Source organism: Salvelinus namaycush, chromosome 26 (genome assembly GCF_016432855.1).
Source record: "Salvelinus namaycush isolate Seneca chromosome 26, SaNama_1.0, whole genome shotgun sequence".
Taxonomy (NCBI): Eukaryota; Metazoa; Chordata; class Actinopteri; order Salmoniformes; family Salmonidae; genus Salvelinus; species Salvelinus namaycush.
In genome coordinates this window covers 12470909-12496081 of record NC_052332.1, presented here as the reverse complement: position 1 = coordinate 12496081, position 25173 = coordinate 12470909, and the positions used below count along the sequence as shown (strand labels likewise).

At 45.5% G+C, this 25173-nt stretch overlaps 1 protein-coding gene across 2 annotated transcripts in view; it reads right to left on the bottom strand.

Annotated features, from left to right (window-relative positions):
* Positions 1 to 1287: 1287 nt before the first annotated feature.
* The window catches only part of LOC120020961 (ceramide transfer protein-like), a 34799-nt gene continuing 10913 nt past the window's right edge, over positions 1288 to 25173 (bottom strand). The window contains exons 3-16 of one of the 2 annotated variants that reach the window (XM_038964627.1): positions 17576 to 17692; positions 14078 to 14155; positions 9122 to 9229; positions 8895 to 9030; positions 7979 to 8062; positions 7504 to 7754; positions 7271 to 7357; positions 7056 to 7148; positions 6383 to 6478; positions 6077 to 6209; positions 5880 to 5950; positions 5623 to 5751; positions 5258 to 5387; positions 1288 to 2238 (exon numbers count right to left, since the gene is read on the bottom strand). In XM_038964627.1, coding sequence (XP_038820555.1) covers positions 2111 to 2238; positions 5258 to 5387; positions 5623 to 5751; positions 5880 to 5950; positions 6077 to 6209; positions 6383 to 6478; positions 7056 to 7148; positions 7271 to 7357; positions 7504 to 7754; positions 7979 to 8062; positions 8895 to 9030; positions 9122 to 9229; positions 14078 to 14155; positions 17576 to 17692 — 1641 coding nt within the window. In that variant the 3' untranslated portion in view covers positions 1288 to 2110. The remainder of the gene's footprint in view (positions 2239 to 5257; positions 5388 to 5622; positions 5752 to 5879; positions 5951 to 6076; positions 6210 to 6382; positions 6479 to 7055; positions 7149 to 7270; positions 7358 to 7503; positions 7755 to 7978; positions 8063 to 8894; positions 9031 to 9121; positions 9230 to 14077; positions 14156 to 17575; positions 17693 to 25173) is intronic. The other variant, XM_038964628.1, reaches the window with a different exon arrangement.

The window sequence follows — 25173 nt, the reverse complement described above, 5'->3', positions numbered from 1 at the left end:
GCCACAATTTCACAGTACAGTGAAGTCAATCCCAACAGCTTTAGTGTGAACACTTTTATTTACACGATTTTCCAAACATTTTACATTCAGTGCAAATGTAACTTCATTCGTAGGGGAGGGACAACTTATTGGGACAGTTTACGAGACCCACATTATGCTGATTCCAGGACTAAAGTCTATGTAGAACATGCTTTTAGTCCAGAAGTCAGCTCAATCTGAGTCTGGGAAACCAGCCTTTAAAATGTATTTCTAACCAGGTATTTCTCCACGTGGCTTTATACATTAGTCTAGAAATAATTTATTGGACTTCTTCACAAAGGGGTGAACATAAAGGTAAAATCACTTGACCAAATCAAGGATCAGTTGGAATGAAAGCCAGCATACAGGCCACACCATCATCCTCTAAGGATTTGAACCAATCTCTCCATTGGACAGAAAAGTTGACTGGCATATAGTGGCATATAGCTCCTCCAATGACCTGGCCTTTCGGTGAACATCAGATTCTGCTGATTGCAATATCACAATGTTTGAATTAAAAGGGGGTATGAAATGAATTAGACATCGTATTAACCCCTTAGTTTCATATAAATAGGTAGTCTATCTGAAATTAAAGACAAGTCTTCACTATGTGGAGACCATCATTGTTTTCACTGAAGTACCCAGCAGGCGACAAAGCTTCAGTCTGCTGTAAAATGTAGAAACTGTCTAAACAGAGGGCAGAGTGTCTGGGGGTTTTCGCTCCTCCCTTGATTCATTAAGGTCACTAATTAGTAAAGAACTCCTCACCTGGTCCTCTAGGTCTTATTTGAAAGGAAAAAACAAAAACCTGCAGACACTAGGGCCTCCATGGAATGAGTTTGCCACCCATGCCTTGCTTAAAAGGACCTCCTTACTTCCTCCCTTCCTACTAATAACTGCCCTGACATCATCCTGATTGGATAAGTAAGGGTCAAGTTTCAGGTTTCCACTCAGTCATATCAGGGATGGCAGGAGAGAAAGGGACGATAATCAGGTATTGGAACTAGGCCCTTGGCACGTCTCTAGTGATTTCATATGGGTGTACTGTCTATCAGCACCCTCTCCCCTACCCAAAACGTATTGTATTATCTCCCCCAGTCTAAGGCATAGAGTCAATTCAGTCACAAAAAGCATTTGCAAACATTTTTACAGCTGGCTGTGAAGCAGAAATGGTTGTTGACATTATATACAGTTATAATCCAGATATCTAAAATCCCAAATCAAAATTGTGTTATAGTATAACATTGAAACACAAGTACAACCCCAAAATAAAGAAATGTGAAGATTTAATACATTTTAAACATTTTAAAATAAAATAACTTTTAGCCTCGTCCCTCCATCAGCACCAGCAAAGTAGTGTTTTCACCAGAGAGACAGAACAAAAAAGTCTTATGTCATAGGGGTCATAGTTCAATGACAGCCCTCTGGAATTTTGTCATTTTTTGTTTCTTACAAACAAGACGATCATTCTGGAAAAAAGGCGATCCGATTTTGTTGCACTAAGAAAATTAGCAGCGTGAGAATAATCTGTAACACCACTGATTATTATAAAAAGCTAAATCAACAGAACAAACTCCATCTCTTAAAAAAGGACTACAAAAGCAGGACTAAAATAGAGTAATGTTTTGTCTTCCAGTCTTAAACTGCTTTCTTATAAATTTCTTATAACACATACGTACATTTATATATTATATTAATATATCTCTGCCAGAAAAGGGAACACAATTGACATTTTCTTATAGGTCTTTCTGCATTAGCTAATGAAACTAGCATGGGAGCTAGCATAAGAACTAGCATGAGAATTAGCAAAGGACGTAGCATAAACCTGGCATAGGAAACTAGCATAAGGAGCGAGCTAGTATAAAGAACTAGCTTGAGGTATAGAATGGGAAACGAGCATTGAAGATAGCATGAGGCCTTATATTGAAGCTAGCTGAAGACCTAGCAAGAGAGCTCGCATGGAAGCTAGTCTGAAAAGGCCTAGCTGTACCCTAGCACTTAGCATGATGGCTAGCTAGAGTTGGGTTGAAATGGTACACAATGTTCAGAACAGTCTGTTGGGTGGACAGGGGTGCTGTGAGTCCTGTGGGACTCAGAAGAGGATAGGTTTCCCGGTTGTCTTCTCCTGGACATAGCCGGTGAAGCGTTTGAGGAACTTGGGGTACTCCCTCTTGGCCACAGCCCTCAGAACTGAGGCAGGAGCCCAGCCTCCCGGGTTCACTGTGACAGACAGGAAGAGGAAATGCACGTTACACAGGATATCACAGAGAACAGTTTAATTCACAACACCTTCATATTTAATTAGGGCTGTCAAACGATAAAGAATCGAGTTAATCACATGGTTTTCTGTGGTTAACTACTTGCCGCAGTACAAATATCTCCTATAGTCACCCTTGGTGGAGTGGGTGCGTACACCGCTAGGTAACCCTTGCTGCTATATACTAGAGAGATAGCCTCCACAATCCAGTGGGAGAGACGCTGCTTAGGGAGCGCCATGCTGCGAGTTGGATTAGTAAAACAGGTCACATAACCAGATATCCTGGGTCCGTTCAATCTACGTGCATAAAGCTCACAACGGACACAGGCCATGTAACCTCTGTTGTTCTTGAGAAGCAAACGGTGGAGGTGAAAAAGTTATAGCTCAAAAGCTAAGGACCTGTAGGACATATCCATGACTTGCCAAACCTCCCCATTTGGACGCAACATCCCCTTAGAGTCGCCCCGGGCGAACTTGAGTACCTGACAATGCGGAGGTCTCCAAAACGTTTAGTCGAGGCCAAAGCCATGAGCAGAGAGGTTTTGCAGGAGAGGATCGTCAGATCCACCGTCTCCAGAGGCTCAAAAGGGACCGCACACAGTGCCTCCAAAACCAGCGCCAAGTCCCATGTAGGTTTAGAGATCGGGTTGAGACGACGTACACCTTTCAGGAACCGCACTACCAGGACTGAGATAGCAGCCATGTACACTTAACGTGGAGAATGCCCGTCCCTGCTCGAAAAGCTCCTGTAGGAACATAAGGATGAACCTCACAGAGCACTGAAATGGAAGTCCTTTATCTTGGCACCAGAGCTCAAAACGCTTGTCACTTGTACATATACAGCCCTCTCGTGGAGGCCGCCCTTGCAGACTGAATGGTAGCAATAACATTCGGGGGTAAACCTCTAGCTATCAGATTGGCACTCAGGGGCCAGGCCTGTAGGAACCAAATCTCCGGCCTCGCTTGCCAAACCTGCTTTTGCTCCTGGCACAACGATCTTCACCTAAAAGGTGAATGATCTCAGCGAACCAAGGCTGCCTGGGTTACGGGGAGCCACAAGTGAGTCTAGCTCGAGACCCAGAAACAGGATGTGCTGAGATGGAGTCAGACAGCTCTTTTTCTGGTTTCTTATGAAGCCTAGAGACTGAATACAGATGCGTATAACACCGTATGCCCCCTCGACTCTGCCACCACCAACCAATCAGCTGTAATAGCTGGCGGCTCGTGAGCTTTCTGAGTTTGTAGACTGAGGTGCTTGCTGAGGGCACGTAGGTCTAGAATGGGACGCAAAGTCCCTTCCCTTATCGGAACCAGGAAATACCGTCTGTACCAGCCGTCCTGGATCTTCGAGAAACCATTTGGTTTGCTTGCTTCTGGAGACGGGAGGACATTTCCTACCACAAAACGGGTGCCGAGGCCTCAGGAACAGCCGACGTGGTGACGCTGCAGAAGCGTGGGGGATCCACAACAAATTGTAGCCTGTACCCTGACGTCACTGTTCAGATGATCCAGGGCGACACTGCGCATGCGTGCCATTGGCCGGAGCAGACAGCGAGCCTCCCGTGAAGTGCCATCGGAAAGGGTGTGACACCACCTTGTGGACTAGGAGAGATTGCTTATTCTTCCATTTCCACCACTCTTGCGAAAAGTGTCTGAACATGGATAAGGAACACTTTTCATCAAACTCACATGCGAGAGAGAACACCTTTGTCACGTGACCGCTATGGAACTTGGGGTTGAAAAGAAGTTTATGTACCAAGGTTTGCCTAAAGCTCGGCCCACTCTGGGTACAAGGGCTCCGGCGATCAGTGACGTACCCCGATTACCGCCTAAACTAGTAAGATGCGTTCCGGTAAAAATAAAAAATAGACCCAGTGAAAAAAACAGAGGTTACCCTACTGACCAGTCATAGGTACTGGCGACCTAGCTTGGAATGGTAACATATAGGGGTGATTCATAATCAAATCTAATTCCCAGGAATGAAAAGCGCTAAACTGGAGAAAGACTGCTCATTTCAGGGTTCATATGACCCACCTAAACCGTGTGGGACAATAGCATCGTCGTGTCCAACCCTGCTCGTTCCCTCAACTCCGCTACCAACCACCAATTGCCTACAGGGCCCATAACCTGCATCCCCTGGACACCTCATACGGACTGGTGAGCTACAGGCAGGAATCCACAATAAATCCCAGTGATGAGCCACCCATGGAGTAGGATGCCTCCTTGTGGACACAGAGCAAATTGCCCAATGTATTACTTCCACGCTGGGGAGATTGATGAACCCTGTGAACACCATGGAATGCGGGGTGCCAGAGGGTAATTAACATGGACAAACTTCCAAAACACGTTGTGCTTCCGTGAGACTGTGTAGCCTGCATGAAGCCCGGCTGACTCAGTGCCCCGTTTGCTGTAATAAAAAGTGGGGGGGGCACTGTCATCACAGCTATGTTTTTGTGTAGCGGTGCAGCTGCTCGGGGGGCTACGCGCAAAAGCCTGCTCTCTCTAATCCTCCCAACTCCAGGACCTTAAAATAGGAATGGGGTTGCCATAGCGCTGGGGGAACGCTAATAAGCTTCATTCACCGGAGGTTGTGCATGCTAGCGGACGTTAGCCAGGAGGCTCTTTGGTCTAAGCTGGCTAGCCTCTGACCGCAACACGGCCCATTTAGAATAACCAAGAGACTTAACGCTACATATACTAAACAAGAGAGCTACCCCAAGCAACGCCACCGCGGGGAGGCAGGAATAGCTAGTAGTAGCTAGCTTGCCTCGGCGCTTGTTGGCTTGCCTAACATTCACTAACCCTATAACATTAACCCGGACCCTAACCTTAGTATTCCAAAAAGGAAGTCACTCAAATCCTAATTTAAGAATACATAGTTACTGGCAATGTACTACATGGCTATTGTAATACTGCTTATTTTGTCCGTTCCAGCATGGCCATCTCTAGTGCCTATTTGAGCGGTTAAAGAGGTGAGCTCACCATTGGCGACGTAGGTGATTTTACAGGTAAGGTTGTCTCTGCTGATCTCTCTGTCGCCCTCTGGTGGGCTAACCAGGGTCTGGCATATCATGGCAATGTTGATTTTGGCACGAACACACCTGGTGGTGGGCTGCAGGGCGACAATGACATGGAGGAAGATCAATTACAAGCATAGGAGATTCTTACCAAGTTGAATATTTTAATTAACCATCATTTTTTTTATCATTATTTGGGTTGTCTCATTGAGACAAAAATATTTATTGCCAGAGAGACCTGGCCAAAGACAGACCTGAATAAGAGTTTAACTAATCAATACAACATCCAAAAATCTTTGAGCTCATAAGTGGTAGGATGGGTCAAATGACCTGGGCGTTGTCGTGGTCCACAGAGAAGTTGCAGACCAGCCAGGTGTCTGGGTCGTTCTCGTTGTTAGCCAGGATCTTCCTCATAGCAGACAAGTACAGCACGTCTCTCTGGGATGCTGGCCACACCCTCTGCAATACAGTTCACATGTATGTTTTACATCACAAGTCTTCAGGTTTTGGCTTTGTCTCCTTCCTTTAAAAACCCAATCTTTTCTCAGAGCCCATAGATTGTGTGTGTTTTACATGTTCCCTCTTACCTTGTGTGTCTGATAGACAATTACAGCGTTGTCCGATAACATCTCCACAACGTTGAAGTTCTCAATGGTGGCTGAATGAATGAGAGACGAACAGAGAAACAGATTAGAACATGTCCACTAAAAATAAGGAACATAGCAAGAAATGACAGAATTTAAAATACTGCTCCACTATATTACATTGTTCAGATGAGACTTACTCTCCCAGTCGTTGCGTACGTTCGTGTCCCAGAAGTAGTGACACAACTCATGTCCCGTGACTCCCTTCACAGAATGGGTGGCCTTCAGGGGGTCCAGGACAATACCATTCTCCTCTACCTCCCTCCTGTACACCTACACAAAACAGAGAGGGGTACCGTGGTCACTACTTTACTTCAACTATGGGATTGAAGACAGAATGGCTTAGTTGAAGTGCTGGCAACACAAAGGTTCTTTCTTTCACATAAGGCACATGCATAAATCAAAATCACTCCTCTCTCTCTCTCTTCTTTCCTCCCTCCCCCTACCTTCATCTCCCCCTCCTCCACCACCAGCTGCCAGTTGGCATCCCCGCCCATATCCTGCAGCGAGTAGGTCATGTGATTCTGCACCATCTCCTCCACCTATTAAAAACAACCAGGAAGAGGAACATGATGGACAGATGGGGTTAAATGTCAGATGGAAATAACAGCTCACCGACAAACACAAACGTGTTAAAGGAAAGACAAACCACCAATTGTACTGTGGTGAGGTAACAGCTATGACATGCAAACTGCAAAGGCCAGTCAATCTCTGTACGAGCAGACAAAGACAGAAGCATGCTAGCTAAATATAGTGTAGTGACTCAGGGTGGCAACCAATAATATAATGCAGGGGTGGGCAATTCCAGTACTCGAGGGCCTGATTGGTGTCACTGATTGGGGGGGGGGGGCAGTAAGTCAGCCAGTAGTGGAGGGGGCGCTATTGCTCCGCCACGAAGCGCAGTGGAGGGGGCAGTGACTATGGGGGCTACAGGGAGGATGAGAAGAGAGGGATGAGGAAGGAAAACAAGAGAACACGACCAAACATAAAAAGAGAGCGAGGTAATGGGAAGAGTGAGATAAGGAAGGAGAAAAAGATGGGGGAAAGGAAGAGTGAGAGAGCATAGCGTGATGGTGACTGTTAAAGTGACGTGTTCATGGACTAAATGAGGCGAATTACCTTGTCAGCGAATCTGTGTGATCCTATGGTGGAGTAGACATCTCCCGGGGGAACTGGACTGGACCTCTGTATCCTCGACTTCTCGGTGTGAGACTAGAGACACACACGGCCAGGATGAAACACTCAATGTAATACGAAGATTGATCATCATCATCATAGAATTGGATTTCATCTCTATCAATAGAGGCGGAGGGGTTTTGCCCTGGCTCCTGTACCTGTTCCTCCATCTTGTCTTGTCTGTCAAGAGCTGCTTCAACGGCATCGAAAAACTCATCCTCATTGATCAGGCTGTTAGGCCCCTCCTGGAGGAAGAGGAGAGGGAGGAGGAAAAGAAGGATAAGAAAAGGGAAGAGCAACACAGCGCTCATTACCTACTGAGAACGGGAATGACAGGTGTCTTCTCCCCACCTGGCTCAAAACCATCATAGAACCGACCCAGTCGTCTCACCTCGTAATCAGGCCCTCCAAAGTGAGACTTCTTCTTGAGCTCAGAGAGGGCGGAATGGTAGCCCTCCTCTATCCTCCTCCTCTTCTCCGTCTCCTTGTCCAGTCTCTTCTGCCAGCTGTCCTCCCTCTTCACCATCAGGTCGATGCAGTGGGACAGGGTGGACAAAATCCCAGCTGTGGTGGCCTTGAACGTGATCGCCTCGCCCTTAAAGTCTATTCCATTGATGCCCTTAGGGCTCAGAGATCGGAACACTGGACAGAGAAGAATGTGCGTGTAAAAAGACTTGTTTTAACATAGCTAGGTGTTTTGAAACATTTATTTCAGGACACTAATCGTTTTTCATGTTTACTACATACATGGACTACAAATGGTTTTTCATTTTCAACAATAGTTTTCAAAAGCACAAATAGCCTCAAAAAAGGTTGAACCTGCAAGCTATGTAACCTTTCTATAGAAGTGATTCTGCTGTACTCACGCTTCTCCTTGCTGCCGTTGTTGTTGTGGATGAACTCTCCGTCTGACCGAGTGTTGGGGAAATCATCCTCATCATCCTCAACAACTAGAGAGAAGGAGGGAGTGAGAAAAAGAGGGAACGAGAGCGGGAAAGAGAGAGAGATCAGCAATCGTCAAACAGTAGTACACCAGTCCCTACAAAGCCCCTGCAAAGAGTCATCAATAGAGCCCGAGTAGTGCCAAGAGTCGCCTATGCAGCCACCCAGCACGGCACGCTAACAGAACTCTACTGTCCTCAGAACAACAACAATGGCCTGGCCTCTTATTCAGGAGTAAGGGATGGACGGACTGAGGGAGGGGGCATGAGAGGAGGGAACGAGGAAGGGATTTGATGGGTAACAAAGGAACGGTTTGATTGTTCGTGGTCATCCAGAGCCGTCGTTCGGCACGGTGACAAAGCGCAAACTCCACCATGAGCAAATGTTCTGGCTGCAGACAGAGAGAGGGGGGAAGAGGTTGAGAGAAGGGGAGAGAGAGAGGAGGAAGAGAATGAGAGGGAGGGTGAAATGACTGCATCTCAATGAGGGGGCTGACGGACACATTCCGTTGAAGATTCTGCAAATGTTTCCCCAAAGCGCTGAATATTTTCACGATCCACACACATGCTTAGCATTTCTGCTGGGAACACCAAATAATGTTTAGAGGCATTCTTGTGGCGCTTTGCATTGTTTTTTGAGGTAGCTGTTGCGGTGTTTTCTGTTCATTTGCAAGTTAAGCAATAAGTAGGAAGGAACGTATTGGTTTTGCTGTCACAGAGTGCATGTGGAAGTATCTTCCTCCACGGTTAGACAAAGGATCGTAGACCTGTGGCTGTCCAGCACTTAAGAATTTATTGTCTGACATAAGCATCTGATTGACAGATTAATTCATCGTCTTACCTTTGTCTCTCTGCAGCTCGTCCTTGGAGACAGCGTCGGAGCATCCGTCAAAGTACTTCTGCAGCGTGTCCACCTGTCTGCACAGGATGTCTCTGAACGTCTCCATTTCCGCCAGCTTCTCTCTCAGGCTGTGACCCTTTCGGACCCAAACAGAGGAGCGGCACGGTCAGCAAACACTCTGTGGGTGTGTGTTTGTGTGTGTGTGTATGTGTTAGGTCAAGTCTCACCTTGAAGGAGGATGTGGATGTGGCAGAGTAGCCGCTGGTAGCAGACGTGAGAGACAGCATGGAACCATGTCTCCTCAGACTGGGTTCTGACCCATACCCAGACTCTGCCTAGACACAGGGAGGGAAGAGAGTGACGTTAACAGATAAGTATATATCCACATCGTTATCAACTTAACACATTAGCCAAACATGAAGTGTCCTAAGCGTTTCGTCAGCAGCAGCAAGGGGAGGTGACATACAAATCAGCGTATCACGCCACTATATCTACCGCCACATGTAACACATCTAAACTCACCGTCACACAGTCAGACAGACCCACGGTATATTCAGTCAAACACTCCCGACAGTAAACTTCCTGATCCCCAAGCACCTTCACTGCTACTTGTCACACCGGGACAGAGTATGAGGTGAACGTTAAACACTCTCCGTCCCCATTTCTTTTCTCCGTGTGTCCCATCCCTCCCTCTATCCTTCCCTCCCAATCACTACCTGTGTTTATGACAAGTCATGAATCAATCAAATGTAACTTCCTCTGTGATATGGTAGCAGACACATTTTCCCATGACTCTTTCCTCTGTGTACATGTTATTCACATGTCTTTTCATATGTCCACGGTTCTACGGGTGTGGTAAACAAGGTTTAGCTAATACATCTTGTATGAGAGGATGTGTTATAACGTCGCTATATTTTACTGAAAAACAACGTCTTAAGTTAAATGAGAATCACATCCTCTCTCACCATTACACAACCACCCCTGTGTTTCAGGAGTGTGTGCAACAACATCACCCTAACAACACAGAGTTCTCTCTATGACCCTGACACAGCAACACAGTGGGACCGTGGCAACAGTGACCACGGCAACCATGGAACACTGTCACAGAATGGAGTATTGGGTGACATCCTCTAACAGAGGATAGAAGTTCTCTGGTCTCTGCAGCTCTGACTTCTTACCTAACCTCGATACTTAAAATAGAGAGAGCGAGCGAGGTGGGAAAAGAGGGAAGATCTGTCTGGAGAGGACATAGTGATTCACCCTGTGTGAATTAGCACTCAGAAAAGAGTACAGACACTGTGTGGGGCCATAACACAGGGTTAAGGGTTCAAGTGGAACCGAGCGTGTAGCCTAGTTAAGTATTTCCAACGAAGATGAAGACGGCATGTGCTTCCATTCCTCACCACCAGGTGGCAGACTGTTCCCATGGCTACTGCCTGGCCCTGCATCACCCACCCAGAGCTTACTATCGGTCAATGACCAGGAGTAACCATTTTCCTGCCTCCACCAGGGCTTTCAATACTACTGTCGCCCTCTCAGCTGTACCCATTTCAACAATGACCGTTCAATACAGCCGCTATCTGCCAAATCAAAGAGCTGCTATTGAATATAATGCAGTTTCTTATCTGGTTGGTTGATAAAGACAATCGCCCACAGGATCAAAGAAGCGGTGTGTTTGTAATCAGTCTATACAAACACATTCAACAGAAATTGTATTTTCATTTTTTTTTTAAATTTAACTAGACAAGTCAGTTCTTATTTTACAATGACCGCCTACCCCGGCCAAACCCTCCCCTAACCCGGACGATGCTGGGCCAATTGTGCGCCGCCCTATTGGACTCCCGGTTGTGATACAGCCCGGGATCGAACCCGGGTCTATAGTGATGCCTCTAGACCGCTGCGCCACTCATGAACCAAGAAAGATGGGGAAGGGAGAGACGGAGAGAGAGAGAGGGAGAAGAGGGGAGGGAGAAAGAGTAAATATGCAATGCCCCGAGTCTGAATATAACTTACACACACATAGCTAAAGTACTTAAACATCTGTGTCGGTGTGTGTGTCGGTGTGAGAGAGTGAGAGAGAGAGAGAGAGAGAGAGAGAGAGAGAGAGAGAGACTGTGTGAGTGTGTGTGTGTGAGAGTGTGTGAGAGAGTGAGAGAGAGAGTGAGAGACTGTAAGTGAGAGAGAGAGTGAGAGACTGTAAGTGAGAGAGTGTGTGAGTGTGTGTGTGAGTGTGTGTGAGTGTGTGTGAGAGAGAGATGTGGATTGATTATTTGAAACTAGCTGTCTCTAGGTGTACTAACTAACAGATAAGAATATTTTACAGGACAGACGTGGAACTTTCCATACAATCACACACAGACCATGTTTACTCATGTAGCAAAGAGCAATACATAATATTATTTACTATATCATTTTTTTTTTTTTTTCACATTTTAGCCCTCACCAGATTATTTTTCTCTAGTGAGAGTTGACACTTTGCTGTGAGTCTCAAGAGTGATCAGAGGGAAACAGAGATTGCGAGAGAGGGTGACAGAAGGGCCTCCTCACAGGCCGAGAGTTTCTGACTGGTGACTCACTGTGGGGAGAAGGTGTAGTGTGTGTGTGTGTGTGTGTGTGTGTGTGTGTGTGTGTGTGTGTGTGTGTGTGTGTGTGACTCATTCCTTCCTGCTCTGGCTGAGTCAGAGGGTCACCCTGCGGCTAGGAGGAACAAGAGAAAGGGGGTGTGTGAGACACGGAGGGGTTTCCCAAAACCCACTGCCAGGAATGACTAACATGTGTCAGGAGGAAAGGAGAGAGCGAGGAAAGGAGGGAGGGAGATGAGAAAGCCTTCCGCATGCTTCGGTTCAGCTGGCGCCCATCCTAGGCGAACCCAACGAGTGTGCTCGCATACTCGCTTAAGACCTTCGCTTGAAAAACAAGAAAAAAAGCTACAAAAGTTTCATTTTTCCATCTTGAGATGTTGTAGCCAGTATACACTTCCTCAAAATAGTCTGAATTCATCTAAGATAACCCAAGAAATCTGTCATAAATTTTTGCGCAATTTTACATGAAGATGTTTGGTGTAGTATTTCTCAAGGGGAAAAAGGTGCATGAAAACATTGGTCTCTAATTGAATGACAAACACTTAATTGAAGAATCCCTACGGTTGACCAACCACCGACGAAGGGGCATAGACTTCGGCTACCGACTTCGGCATGCCTCAACACAAAATGTGTGCGCGAACAGCTGAAAAAAACCCTTGAAGACCAAAACGTCACAAAATGGCATAATATACACGCAACCTGTTTCGGATGGGAAGCATGGGGATGCCTTAAAGGGATAATTCGGGATTTTGAGAATGATGCCCTTTTTTCTTCTTCCCCAGAGTCAGACGAACTCGGCGGATACCATTTGTATGTCTTTGCGTGCAGCTGGAAGGAAGTCGCTAGCCAGCACTAGTGCAACTGCTAACTAGCGTTAGCGCGCTAGCAGATACCCATAGACTTCCAGTCATTGTGCGGGCTTTGGCTGGCGAAACTACCTCCAACTTCCTTTATACTGGACTCATTGTCAAAATCCTCAAGTATCCCTTTAAGGGTGGTGTGGCTACTCTGCCTTCAAAGACAAATTCAGCATTATGTTCTGAAGCGTTAGTGTCTGACACCACATTCAAACACAATGTTCACTATTTAAATATGTTCATTACATGCTCATAGGACAAGGTCTACTATTTGTTCTGCTGTGTTCTGGGCTCTCACAAACACCCTTTCCTTCACACTATCTGCAACCTCACAACTAGGCTTGGGCGGTATACCGTATATCGGGGTATTTAGAAAAAGCCACGGGATGGTTTTTCAAAACCGTCCATACTATTTGATGTTTTTCAATAAAATGTGAATATATGTAGCAATTTTTAAAAAGTTTACACCTGCAGTCAACTTGCGCAATACGTTAGGAGATAAAAACATATTGCTTTCTTCATTTCACTGGTCACATTATGAAGGTTGCTGTAGTTCCCCAGAACAGTCGAGCCAGTCACGTGTTTGTTTGTAAATAGCACAACGGGAGACTGCGGGAGCTGGTGAGTCCGTAGTGTTCTATCTATCGGCGAGTCTCTGTTGAGCGGCGCACATGAGGTGATGAAGTTACGCTTGTATGCAAGTCACTAGTAAAACGTTTGCTATCAGATATCTTAGAATGGCTTTTTGCCAAAGAGCTCTGGATGAGTTGTCTGTAGAGTTGCCATTTTTCCCTGTGCTTCCTACTAGCGTTTTTTCCCCTCCTCCGTTCTTCTCCCCTCTGCTTCATGTACACATGCTGCTCGTCCTTCAGAAAAGCATGCATCACAACTTTGTTCACTTGCACAATTTCTCTCGTTCACTTCCGCTTGTAAATGTCCACACTTGCCAAAAATGACATTTGGTAGCTACTAGCTAAGCTTGTATAACTTTGAGCTGAATTTGCCTGTCTTTGGAATTAGTTTGTTTGTTTTCACTTGTTAGCATTTAGCTAACAGTGGATGTGATTTCACTATTAGTTTGTGCTCATTTTGTTAGCATTCTGGTAATCGAGGCACAATGGGCTTTTATTGCATTTTTAGCACCCCCTTGTGTGCTATGCCAGTAATACCGTAAATCCCACCAAAGCCTTCACAACCCATTACCATTGCGTAAGCAAATCCCTCCCTAGAAGATAGCCTCAGACTGTCAGAGTGAGGAATCCATTCTGTCTATTATTGTCCTCCCACTCCTACACTCCTCCTCCTCCACATCTTGCCTCTCTCCCCCACCCCTCCTCTCTATCCTACACTCTACGCTAATCCATCCACAACTCCCTCTTTCGCCCTCCCTCTCTTCCTCCTCCCCTCGCTCTCTCCCCCCTCCTCCTCCTCCCTGATGAGTAACAGGACCTAATTCCAGAAGGATCAGAGTGTCTGTGGAAACAATTATAAACTGGATCAGTGATGCAGCGCCCTGTACAACCTATTACTGCGTGTGTGTCAGTGAGAACCCCTCCCTGGGAACTTTATCCTTTAACACCGGAGTGTAAACAATAGGTGCCACTCATTATCTGACCTGCTTTCAACGGTGAGAACAGAAAATGACAAGTTTGGATAAAGCGCGCACACACACACACTAGATTAAGGGCACTGTGCTAAATGGTAGTAGAACACACAGTATCTGGTTTAGTATAGGTAGACTTGCCATTAAACACACTGCTGCTGGAGGGACTAGTGATGTCCTCTGGATGACTCCACTGTCTATCCTCCCCTCTCTTAGACTCTGATAGAAACACACACAGGTAAAACACACACACAACTGTAACAGGGAGTGAGTGCTATGTTGATACGAAATGAATGAAACTAAACCATCTACCCTGAACCAAAATATAAACGCAACATGTAAAAAAGTGTTGGTCTCATGTTTCATGAGCTGAAATAAAAAGTTCTCCATACGCACAAAACGCATCTAATTGCTCTAAAATGTGCACAAATTGGTTTACATCCCTGTTAGTGAGCATTTCTACGTTGCCAAGATAATCCATCCACCTGACAGGTGTGGCATATCAAGGAGCAGATTAAATAGCATGATCATTACACAGGTGCACCTTGTGCTGGGGTCAATAAAAGGCCACAAAAATGTTTCCTGTTTTGCCACAAAACATTGCCAAATGTCTCATGTTTTGAAGGGGCATGCAAATGGCATGCTGAATGCAGGAATGTCCACCAGAGCGGTTGCCAGATAATTGAATGTTAATTTCTCTACCATAAGCCGCCTCCAACGTCGTTTTAGAGAATTTGGCAGTACTTCCAACCGGCCTCACATCCGCAGACTACGTATATGGAGACGTGTGGGTGTGGGTGAGCGGTCTGCTAATGTCAACGTTGTGAACATAACCCCACTGCCACCATGGGCACTATGGTGTAGGCAGGCATAAGCTACAGACAACGAACACAATTGCATTTTATCGATGGCAATTTGAATGCACAGAAATACCGTGACGAGATCCTGAGGCCCGTTGTCGTGCCATTCATCTGCTGCCATCTCCTCATGTTTTAGCACGATAATGCACAGCCCCAGACCTGCCAACCCTGTCCAGCTTTTTAGAGTACCAGACGTGTGCGGCAAATTGGAGATTCATGTGCTTAGACAAACATTATGGATCACACCTGGTTCAGTTCAGTCCTCTGAAAAGGTATTTACAAAACAGAAATAAAAGATCCATACTGCTAAGTACAGGACATATAAAAGAAATAAATGTTTTGTGGAATTAGCACAGATTGTATATTTATTCCATTACATGTACAGTGTAGAATGGAGATAATTATCTATAACGTTTTTCTTAGCACATGCCCCCAAGTTTCGTCTCTATAGTAGAAGAATGCTTGTCACCTCTCAAACAGGGCCAGCTCACAAGTATTGGCTTTTTAGACACGGTTCCTAATCAACACTAAAAGCAAATCATTTTGAAAACATACAAACAAATGATCGCGTCGACACAGACCGCAAACTGGCTACACAAAGCTTAAGTAGGCTACTGCAAAGGGAATCTGAACGCTGTTCGCTAGAAGAGTCCGCTGTTTCAGCCGATGTAAAAGGTACCTATTGGATTTCTTTGCAGCGCAAACATAATTTCAGATTTTCGAAATTGGAAAAATATCTCAAATCTGGTGCAAAGGCATTTTAGAAGCATTGCCCCTATAGCTAATACAGGACACTCATTCACTCTTCATCGCGCAGTCTTCTAAACTCCAGACTCCATTTAATGCCAAGATGTTTAGATTATACTGTAACGACTCTGGGTTTATAAGCGCGGATATCGACTCTGCCGCACGAGCATGCTTTTGCATGGGCTAGAAGGTCGAGGGTTCGAGACCTGCTCCCTGCCTGTTTCATTACAATACTTTTATAATGCTTTTTTGTGACGTGGATCATAATTAGTTAGTCTATCAGGTTGGGTGATCTTCGTAATGTTACGTGGAAAATACAACTAATGGGATGCAGAATTAAATGCATCACACTCGCACAGATGCGAACAGTTCATTTTCCTATTTGCATTTCATTTCTTTCACTAGCAAATGTGAGTGAACTGCTGGCACTTTAGAGCCCACCGAATGGCCATCTTATGTTCGCTAACGTTAGCTTGAAACAATTAGTGTATACCTTACCACACGGAGTCGAAAAGGGATTTGTCCATGTGTTTAGGTACAGCTGACAGTCGGCAAACTCAGCAACACAACAAACAGGAGGAAGGGCAGACACGGGGTAGCTACGTTGAATAATTATGTACTAATCTCCATGTCGGTTGGCACAAACTCCGTACATCTGCGTGTTGCAGCTCGAGAATCGGATGTCAGATTTACTCAGTGGATTTATTTTTTATTAAAATGTAAAAAAAAATTTTAAAAAAAACTAATCAGGCCTTATTCATTTCTGCGTACTTTTAACTCGGATCTCATACCTGCGTAAATGTACAGAGAATTGCGTAGTTGGTACGCAAAATGCGTGCATGTGTAACGGATGTGAAATGGCTAGCTAGTTAGCGGGTACGCGCTACTAGCGTTTCAATCAGTTACGTCACTTGCTCTGAAACCTACAAGTAGTGTTGCCCCTTGCTCTGCAAGAGCCGTGGCCTTTGTGGAGCGATGGGTAACGATGCTTCGTGGGCGACCTTGTTGATGTGTGCAGAGGGTCCCTGGTTCGCGCCCGTGTCGGGGCGAGGGGACGGTTTAAAGTTATACTGTTACATTGATGCTGTTGACCCGGATCACTGGTTGCTGCGGAAAAGGAGGAGGTTGAAAGGGGGGTGAGTGTAACGGATGTGAAATGGCTAGCTAGTTAGCGGGTACGCGCTACTAGCGTTTCAATCAGTTACGTCACTTGCTCTGAAACCTACAAGTAGTGTTGCCCCTTGCTCTGCAAGAGCCGTGGCTTTTGTGGAGCGATGGGTAACGACGCTTCGTGGGTGTCAGTTGTTGATGTGTGCAGAGGGTCCCTGGTTCGCGCCCGTGTCGGGGCGCGGGGACGGTTTAAAGTTATACTGTTACACATGTTGGCAGGTCTGCAGGCCCATGACACAAGGATCTGTACACAATTCCTGGAAGCTGAAAATCTCCCAGTTCTGCCATAGCCTGCATACTCACCACCAGACATGTCACCCATTAATAATGTTTGGGATGCTCTGGATTGACGTGTACGACAGCGTGTTCCAGTTTCCGCAAATATCCAGCTACTTCGCACAGCCATTGAAGAGGAGTGGGACAACATTCCACAGGCCACAATCAACAGCCTGATCAACGCTATGTCGCGCTGCATGAGGCAAATGGTGGTCACACCAGATACTGACCACCCCCCCTACTTTAGCAAAATGTATTTTTAAGGTTTCTGTGACCAACAGATGCATATCTGTATTCCCAGTCATGTGAAATCCATAGATTAGGGCCTAAAGAATTTATTTCAATTGACCGATTTCCTCATATGAACTGTAACTCAGTAAAATCTTTGAAATATTGTTGCGGTTATATTTTTGTTCAGTATATGTACCACATCCCTGATCGGACTGTGTGCAACCATGACCTACATGATATCTTATTACCTGGCACTCATAGGTAGACATTAGATGTGGCGATAAGAAACATGCAGCCAAGGTAAAACAAAGACACATTGAACACTCCAGTGTGTGTGTATTATTATAAGTCTTACCCTGTGTAGTTCGATGGAGTTGATCCATTGGTGTCTGTGTTCTGGGTCTGTGGCCCTCAGGTACCACACGCTGTCGTTAACACTGACGTCCAGCCTGCACTCGTCAAACTCATGGGGCTGAGGGAGTGAGAGAGATACGAAGGGAGGAAAAACTGTCAAATGTACAGCAACAAAACACTTAAATTGCACAGGCCATAGTACTGGGAATAACATAAGACAGCAAGAATACTTCTTTGCGATTCACACGGGACAGTGAAGCTGTACGGGTTTGTAGCTTATATAGCAGGCCATTGAAAGAAAGAGGAAAAAGGCAGAGAGAAATCAGAGTTCAAAATCAGAACATCCTCCATTTTATGAGGCAGGCGAGAGACAAATGGGCTTTTGAAGTAGCCGATCAGCAGAAGTGAACAGACCCCTAATGTCTCTCCAGTGGCCTTCCTCTCCCTATTGCTCAAATCTGAGAAACTGATGTGCTGGCACTGCCTCTCTCTCTCTGTGGCGTTTATGAGCCGTTTCAGGCCCTCTGAAGGACGCATCTGCAGTGAGAGTCTAGGAGCCAAACGCTAAATCACAAACCAGGGCTAATCACAGCCAGAGGACTGGGTGTGTGTGTGTGGGGGTGGGGTTTGGTCAAGGGCAGTTTAGGACAGCGAGCGATAGAGTGTAAGGTAAATGTCCACATCCCCAAGCTACAACATAAGATGGCTCCTTCATTTACCCCTAAAACCTGTCTAAATTCTGAACGTCAGACATTAGGCTAATTAAAAGTGGTTTTATAATCGTGTTCTGTAATTCATTCATTAGTAGAAATCTGCATGCCTCAATCCCACATAAATTGTAAAGACTGACAGTAGGCTCAGACATTCTTGGAGAGCTATGGCAAAAAAACATTTATTTGGGGGTGAACTAATGTTAAGCTGACTAGTACCTCGTAAGATGGTCAATTTATTTTACAACACCCCACCTCACACTGGCAGATATAATGGAATGAGAGAGTGTGTGCATCACAGCAGAACGGGACTATTTTAGTGAGTTGGCAGAGTCATTCTAGCCTAGCCAGCCAGCATCAGCTCTATAGAATGGGGGCTCAGTGGAAGAGTAATTTAGCTGAAACCTGGACGGGAGAGGGGACAGGACCAGATGCTCAGTTTGGGTGAGAAATAACGTAATAGTAAATGGCATACAAAACACACATTCAATGTTGCTGTCCATTACTGAAGTTAACTTCTGCAGAACGTCAATCTCCAGTCTTTGTGTTGCTCAGTAGCCTCAGCCCCACGTCACACACCAACTGACACTCAGTGACTGATTGACTATTAGCCAAACCTCGTCTGTGAACAATTTATCTTGACTTTCAGCATGCTTATAGAGAAGGGCACTCAACGTGTACTGCACTGACACAAATGACTGATGATTGGCTGAAAAAAATTGATCAGATTGTGTGAGCTGTAATGTTAGCCGTTGATATTATTGACCATAGTCTGTTATTGGAAAAACTTAAGTGTTATGGCCTTACATCCTCTATCATATCATGGGTTGAGAGCCATCTATCCAATAGAACACAGAGGGTCTTCTTTAATGGAAGCTTCTCTAATGTAAAACATGTAAAGTGTGGTATTCTGCAAGGCAGCAGTCTTGGTCCTTTATTGTTCTCTATTTTTACTAATAATCTACCACTAGCCTGTGTGTTTGAGGGGAGAGGAGAAGGGGTCTCTAGGCTAGGGTGGTATCCAGATTTTCATATCATCATACAGTCTTGCTCTCATCCCGGGATTTATGGTATTACCGGTTTAGCACACATGGGGCCTCAAAAGACACAAAAAAGCCCATTGGCCATCTATTACCAGAATGTTAACAAAATTGGCACAAGTAATAATGAATTTCCATGGAGGCTGCTAGCTAAATATGCTAACGAGCGCAAATGAAAATAAACAAATTGCAAAGACAGGCAATCCAGCTCATAAAGTTATACATCAAATCAAAGTGTATTTGTCACGTGCGCCGAATACAACAGACCTTACAGTGAAATGCTTACTTACAGGCTCTAACCAATAGCGCAAAAAAGGTATTAGGTGAACAAGAGGTAAGTAAAGAAATAAAACAGTAAAAAGACAGGCTATATACAGTAGCGAGGCTATAAAAGTAGCGAGGCTACATACAGACACCGGTTAGTCAGGCTGATTGAGGTAGTATGTACATGTAGATATGGTTAAAGTGACTATGCATATATATCGGTAGCTCTTATTATACACTGCTCAAAAAAATAAAGGGAACACTTAAACAACACAATGTAACTCCAAGTCAATCACACTTCTGTGAAATCAAACTGTCCACTTAGGAAGCAACACTGATTGACAATACATTTCACATGCTGTTGTGCAAATGGAATAGACAAAAGGTGGAAATTATAGGCAATTAGCAAGACACCCCCAATAAAGGAGTGATTCTGCAGGTGGTGACCACAGACCACTTCTCAGTTCCTATGCTTCCTGGCTGATGTTTTGGTCACTTTTGAATGCTGGCGGTGCTTTCACTCTAGTGGTAGCATGAGACGGAGTCTACAACCCACACAAGTGGCTCAGGTAGTGCAGCTCATCCAGGATGGCACATCAATGCGAGCTGTGGCAAGAAGGTTTGCTGTGTCTGTCAGCGTAGTGTCCAGAGCATGGAGGCGCTACCAGGAGACAGGCCAGTACATCAGGAGACGTGGAGGAGGCCGTAGGAGGGCAACAACCCAGCAGCAGGACCGCTACCTCCGCCTTTGTGCAAGGAGTAGCACTGCCAGAGCCCTGCAAAATGACCTCCAGCAGGCCACAAATGTGCATGTGTCTGCTCAAACGGTCAGAAACAGACTCCATGAGGGTGGTATGAGGGCCCGACATCCACAGGTGGGGGTTGTGCTTACAGCCCAACACCGTGCAGGACATTTGGCATTTGCCAGAGAACACCAAGATTGGCAAATTCGCCACTGCACCCTGTGCTCTTCACAGATGAAAGCAGGTTCACACTGAGCACATGAGCACATGTGACAGACGTGACAGAGTCTGGAGACGCCGTGGAGATCGTTCTGCTGCCTGCAACATCCTCCAGCATGACCGGTTTGGCGGTGGGTCAGTCATGGTGTGGGGTGGCATTTCTTTGTGGGGCCGCACAGCCCTCCATGTGCTCGACAGAGGTAGCCTGACTGCCATTAGGTACCGAGATGAGATCCTCAGAGCCCTTGTGAGACCATATGCTGACACATGCACATTTGTGGCCTGCTGGAGGTCATTTTGCAGGGCTCTGGCAGTGCTACTCCTTGCACAAAGGCAGAGGTAGCGGTCCTGCTGCTGGGTTGTTGCCCTCCTACGGCCTCCTCCACGTCTCCTGATGTACTGGCCTGTCTCCTGGTAGCGCCTCCATGCTCTGGACACTACGCTGACAGACACAGCAAACCTTCTTGCCACAGCTCGCATTGATGTGCCATCCTGGATGAGCTGCACTACCTGAGCCACTTGTGTGGGTTGTAGACTCCGTCTCATGCTACCACTAGAGTGAGAGCACCGCCAGCATTCAAACGTGACCAAAACATCAGCCAGGAAGCATAGGAACTGAGAAGTGGTCTGTGGTCACCACCTGCAGAATCACTCCTTTATTGGGGGTGTCTTGCTAATTGCCTATAATTTCCACCTTTTGTCTATTCCATTTGCACAACAGCATGTGAAATTTATTGTCAATCAGTGTTGCTTCCTAAGTGGACAGTTTGATTTCACAGAAGTGTGATTGCCTTGGAGTTACATTGTGTTGTTTAAGTGTTCCCTTTATTTTTTTGAGCAGTGTATATATATATATATATATATATATATATATAAATAAGAGCTACCGAATGTTATTTTTGGTGAGTTTGGACATTTACAAGTGAACGTGAACGAGAGACATTGTGTTTATCTGAAGGAAGAAGAGAACTAGCTCTGGAGTCTGGACTCGCTAGGGCAACCTTTATTTAACTAGGCAAGTCAGTTAAGAACAAATTCTTATTTACAATGACGGCCTACACCGGCCAAACCCTAACCAGGACGACGCTGGGCCAATTGTGCGCCGCCCTATGGGACTCCCGATCACAGCCAGGTTGTGATACAGCCCGGGATCGAACCAGGGTCTGTAGTGACACCTCTAGCACCGCAATGCAGTGCCTTAGACCGCTGCGCCACTCGGGGGCCTGTATGCTCTGTTCGGAGAAGACGGGGGAGGAGGGTAAGGAAATCAAAAATATAGCAGTGGCAGCTGTACAGATAACTTATCCAAAAGGGTTTTGAATTCTCAAACATGGCAGAAAGTTCACACATTATGATGCCACGTCCCCTTAATAATTCAGATACTTGCTTAGATAACGCGACCCCTCAGTTTAACTTGCTAGTTAAGGCAGAATTCTTCGTTTTTTTCTCGTAGGAAAAAAAAGTTTAAAAAGCATAAGAAATATCTTGCTGCGTTTTGTACACACAGATCTAAAATGCTTCTGGTAATTTCTGCTCGGCATCGGACTGATTTTGTGCCTCAGTTGCACTTCTCCACTCGGATGAGAATTCACGAACGGGCATATCAGCAGACAGCGCTCTGACTTAAGCAAGATTAACTTTAAGCAAAACATTAGGAAATGTATATTGGTCTACATTATTTCTATGATAAACATTAGAAATATGATGGCCATGCATCGTTTTTGAGAAAGGAAAAAAAAATAGACCCCACTTTTTCAATTGTAAGCTCATTTACTTGTGTGGCTGCCAGCCAAATGTGTTGCACTAATGTATTTTCTGTGAAGGAAAACTATAGTTGTACTTCCCTGATCACTATTGGGAAAAAACCCCAAAAACACTTGACTTTCAATATAAAACGCGACCCCTGTCAATACACAGATGGACTCGTCTGCTCCTGCTTCTTCCCGTTGTGCTATTTACAAACAAATGAGACTGGCTCAACTGTTCTGGGGAACTACGGTAAGCTTCATAATGTAAACTAATGTGACAGGTGAAATGAAGAACGCAATCTCTGAACGTATTGCACAAGTTGACTGCAAGTATTTACTTAAAATGTAGCTACAAACATGAAAATGTACTGAAAAACATCAACAAAATAGTTCCAACGGTATTAAAAAAAACATCCCGTGGCTATTTTCAAATATCCCGGAAGACGATATTCCGCCCAAGCCTACTCTAGGGTGCTAGAAATGGGAGACGATGGTGAGAGGGCTCCTTGGAATGGTCTGCCGGGCGTGGGTAAACTGGGAGGGTATACTGGGAAGCAGGGTTAAAAGAAACACCAATTCCTCTGGAGAGGCAAAGAGTGGATCTCTTTGGACAAACACACGCGAGTGAATACTTAGTTACACTCTCCTCCAATGTTCTCTTTAAAGTTCTGTCTGAAGCATGTAGGGAGGAGTCCAGAAACTTCTAAAGGACAGGTTTTAGGCTGAGGCCTCTTTCACGCCTCTCTTTCCCAAGACAAACTCCCCATTGTGCTTTTGAAGCGGCCGGCCCAACCTGTTTTTAACATGCGATTGCATTTAGAATTGTTGCACAATGACTGGGCTTCGAATAAGAACACTTTTCACTCCAGCAGCATCCAGCTGTTTGAGAGCTGCACTGTCCGACAGGTGATCTTATTCAGCTCACGGACTACTAGGTTCTGTAACATATGCTGTGCGCGTGTGATAAAGAATTTACATGATAAACTAACAAAACAACACGCATCAATTCCACTCAATTATGCAAATGATCCTATAGACCAATAAGCAATGTATTTTTGGCGTCTAACCGATTAACAGTAAACCGTTAACATCCCTAAGAGAAACCAATCTAAACAATTGTAGCCCACCACATATCTACATATATAAACAAGACTTCCAGCATTTCACAGACAGTATTACTGCGGCGTATACAACAACACTGAGCATAAATCTGTGTTCTGGTACAAAAACTCTAATCCTAAAAGGGTAGATGGTTGGGGTCACTGGGGAAAGGAGACTATAATGGAAGAGACTGATCTAGTTGAATGAGAGAGAGCAGGATAGGACAGGACGGGAGAGAGCAGGATAGGGCAGGACGGGAGAGAGCAGGATAGGGCAGGACGAGAGAGAGCAGGATAGGGCAGGACGAGAGAGAGCAGGATAGGGCAGGACGGGAGAGAGCAGGATAGGGCAGGACGGGAGAGAGCAGGATAGGGCAGGACGGGAGAGAGCAGGATAGGGCAGGACGGGAGAGAGCAGGATAGGGCAGGACGGGAGAGAGCAGGATAGGGCAGGACGGGAGAGAGCAGGATAGGACAGCGGGCCAGAGACGACGACTCGTCTCCTGTGATATCAGGCAACAGGATGTCATGCGAACTAGACCAGAGGAAGAGACCAATTTCCTGTTTCAACTAACACTTTCTAACACTTTCAACACCTCCCCCTATAGCCTGTCTTTTGTTCCGGCTCTCTGTCTCGCACTCTTTTCTTCCATCCTACCCTCCAATCTCTCTTAGTAAACCCTTGAAAATCAACACTGATTGCCCCTGCCCCTTCTATTCCTCCCCATCACCCCATCTCCCTCAAACTACAATATCACTGAATAAACCACAGATTCAGCCATTCATTGGACAGATTAAACCCATCAAAGAGCTTCCTTCTGCAATAGCAACATAAATAGGCTGAAGGGTTTGAGGTGGGCAGAGAGATGACTTCTGAATTTGCACACATTGACATTTCTCAATTCTCTTGACCTCTGCTTTGCCATCCTTCCTCAGAGTATCACTGCCAATGGCCTTGGTTTGATCAAATATGCAGAGAGAGTCAGAAGGGGGAGATGGATGTATAGAGAGAGGGGGAAGGGAAAAAAAGGTAGAGTGCGAAGCAGAACAAGAGAGAGAAAGAAAAAGAAAGAACATGAGAGAACGAGAGAAAAAAGAACGAGAAAGAGGATGTGGAGAGAGGTAGAACGAGAGAAAGAAGGAAAGTACATAATAGAAAAATTGTCAGAAAAAATAATGAAAGAAAGAGAAGGAAAGAACATGAGCACGATAGAAAGAACGAGAAGATAGTAGTCCCGTGTAGTCCCGTGTGGCTCAGTTGGTAGAGCATGGCGCTTGCAACGCCAGGGTTGTGGGTTCATTTCCCACGGGGGGACCAGGATGAATATGTATGAACTTTCCAATTTGTAAGTCGCTCTGGATAAGAGCGTCTGCTAAATGACTTAAATGTTAAATGTAAGATAGCGAAAGAGGGAGAGAAGGAAAGAAAGAACGTGAGAGGAAGAGAATGTAAGAGAGAGAAAGAGAACCAAAGAACATACGAGAGAGAGGAAGAGAATGTAAGAGAAAGAGAACCAAAGAACATACGAGAGAGAGAAAGAACGAGAGAGAAGGAGAACGAACGAGGGAACGAGAGAGAGAAAGAACCAGAGAGAGAGATTGAACCAATCAACAGACCCTCCCCGTTTTGTGGTCTGTCTCCAAGCCCCTGAGGGGAGCAGAGAGGAGAGCTGAAGCTAAATCTGGAGCTAATAATGGATGCTAGTGGCTTTCTGAGTGGCGAGGCTAAAGGCCAGGTCTACTACTTTAGGGCTCTAGGCTACTCTCCAGCCTTT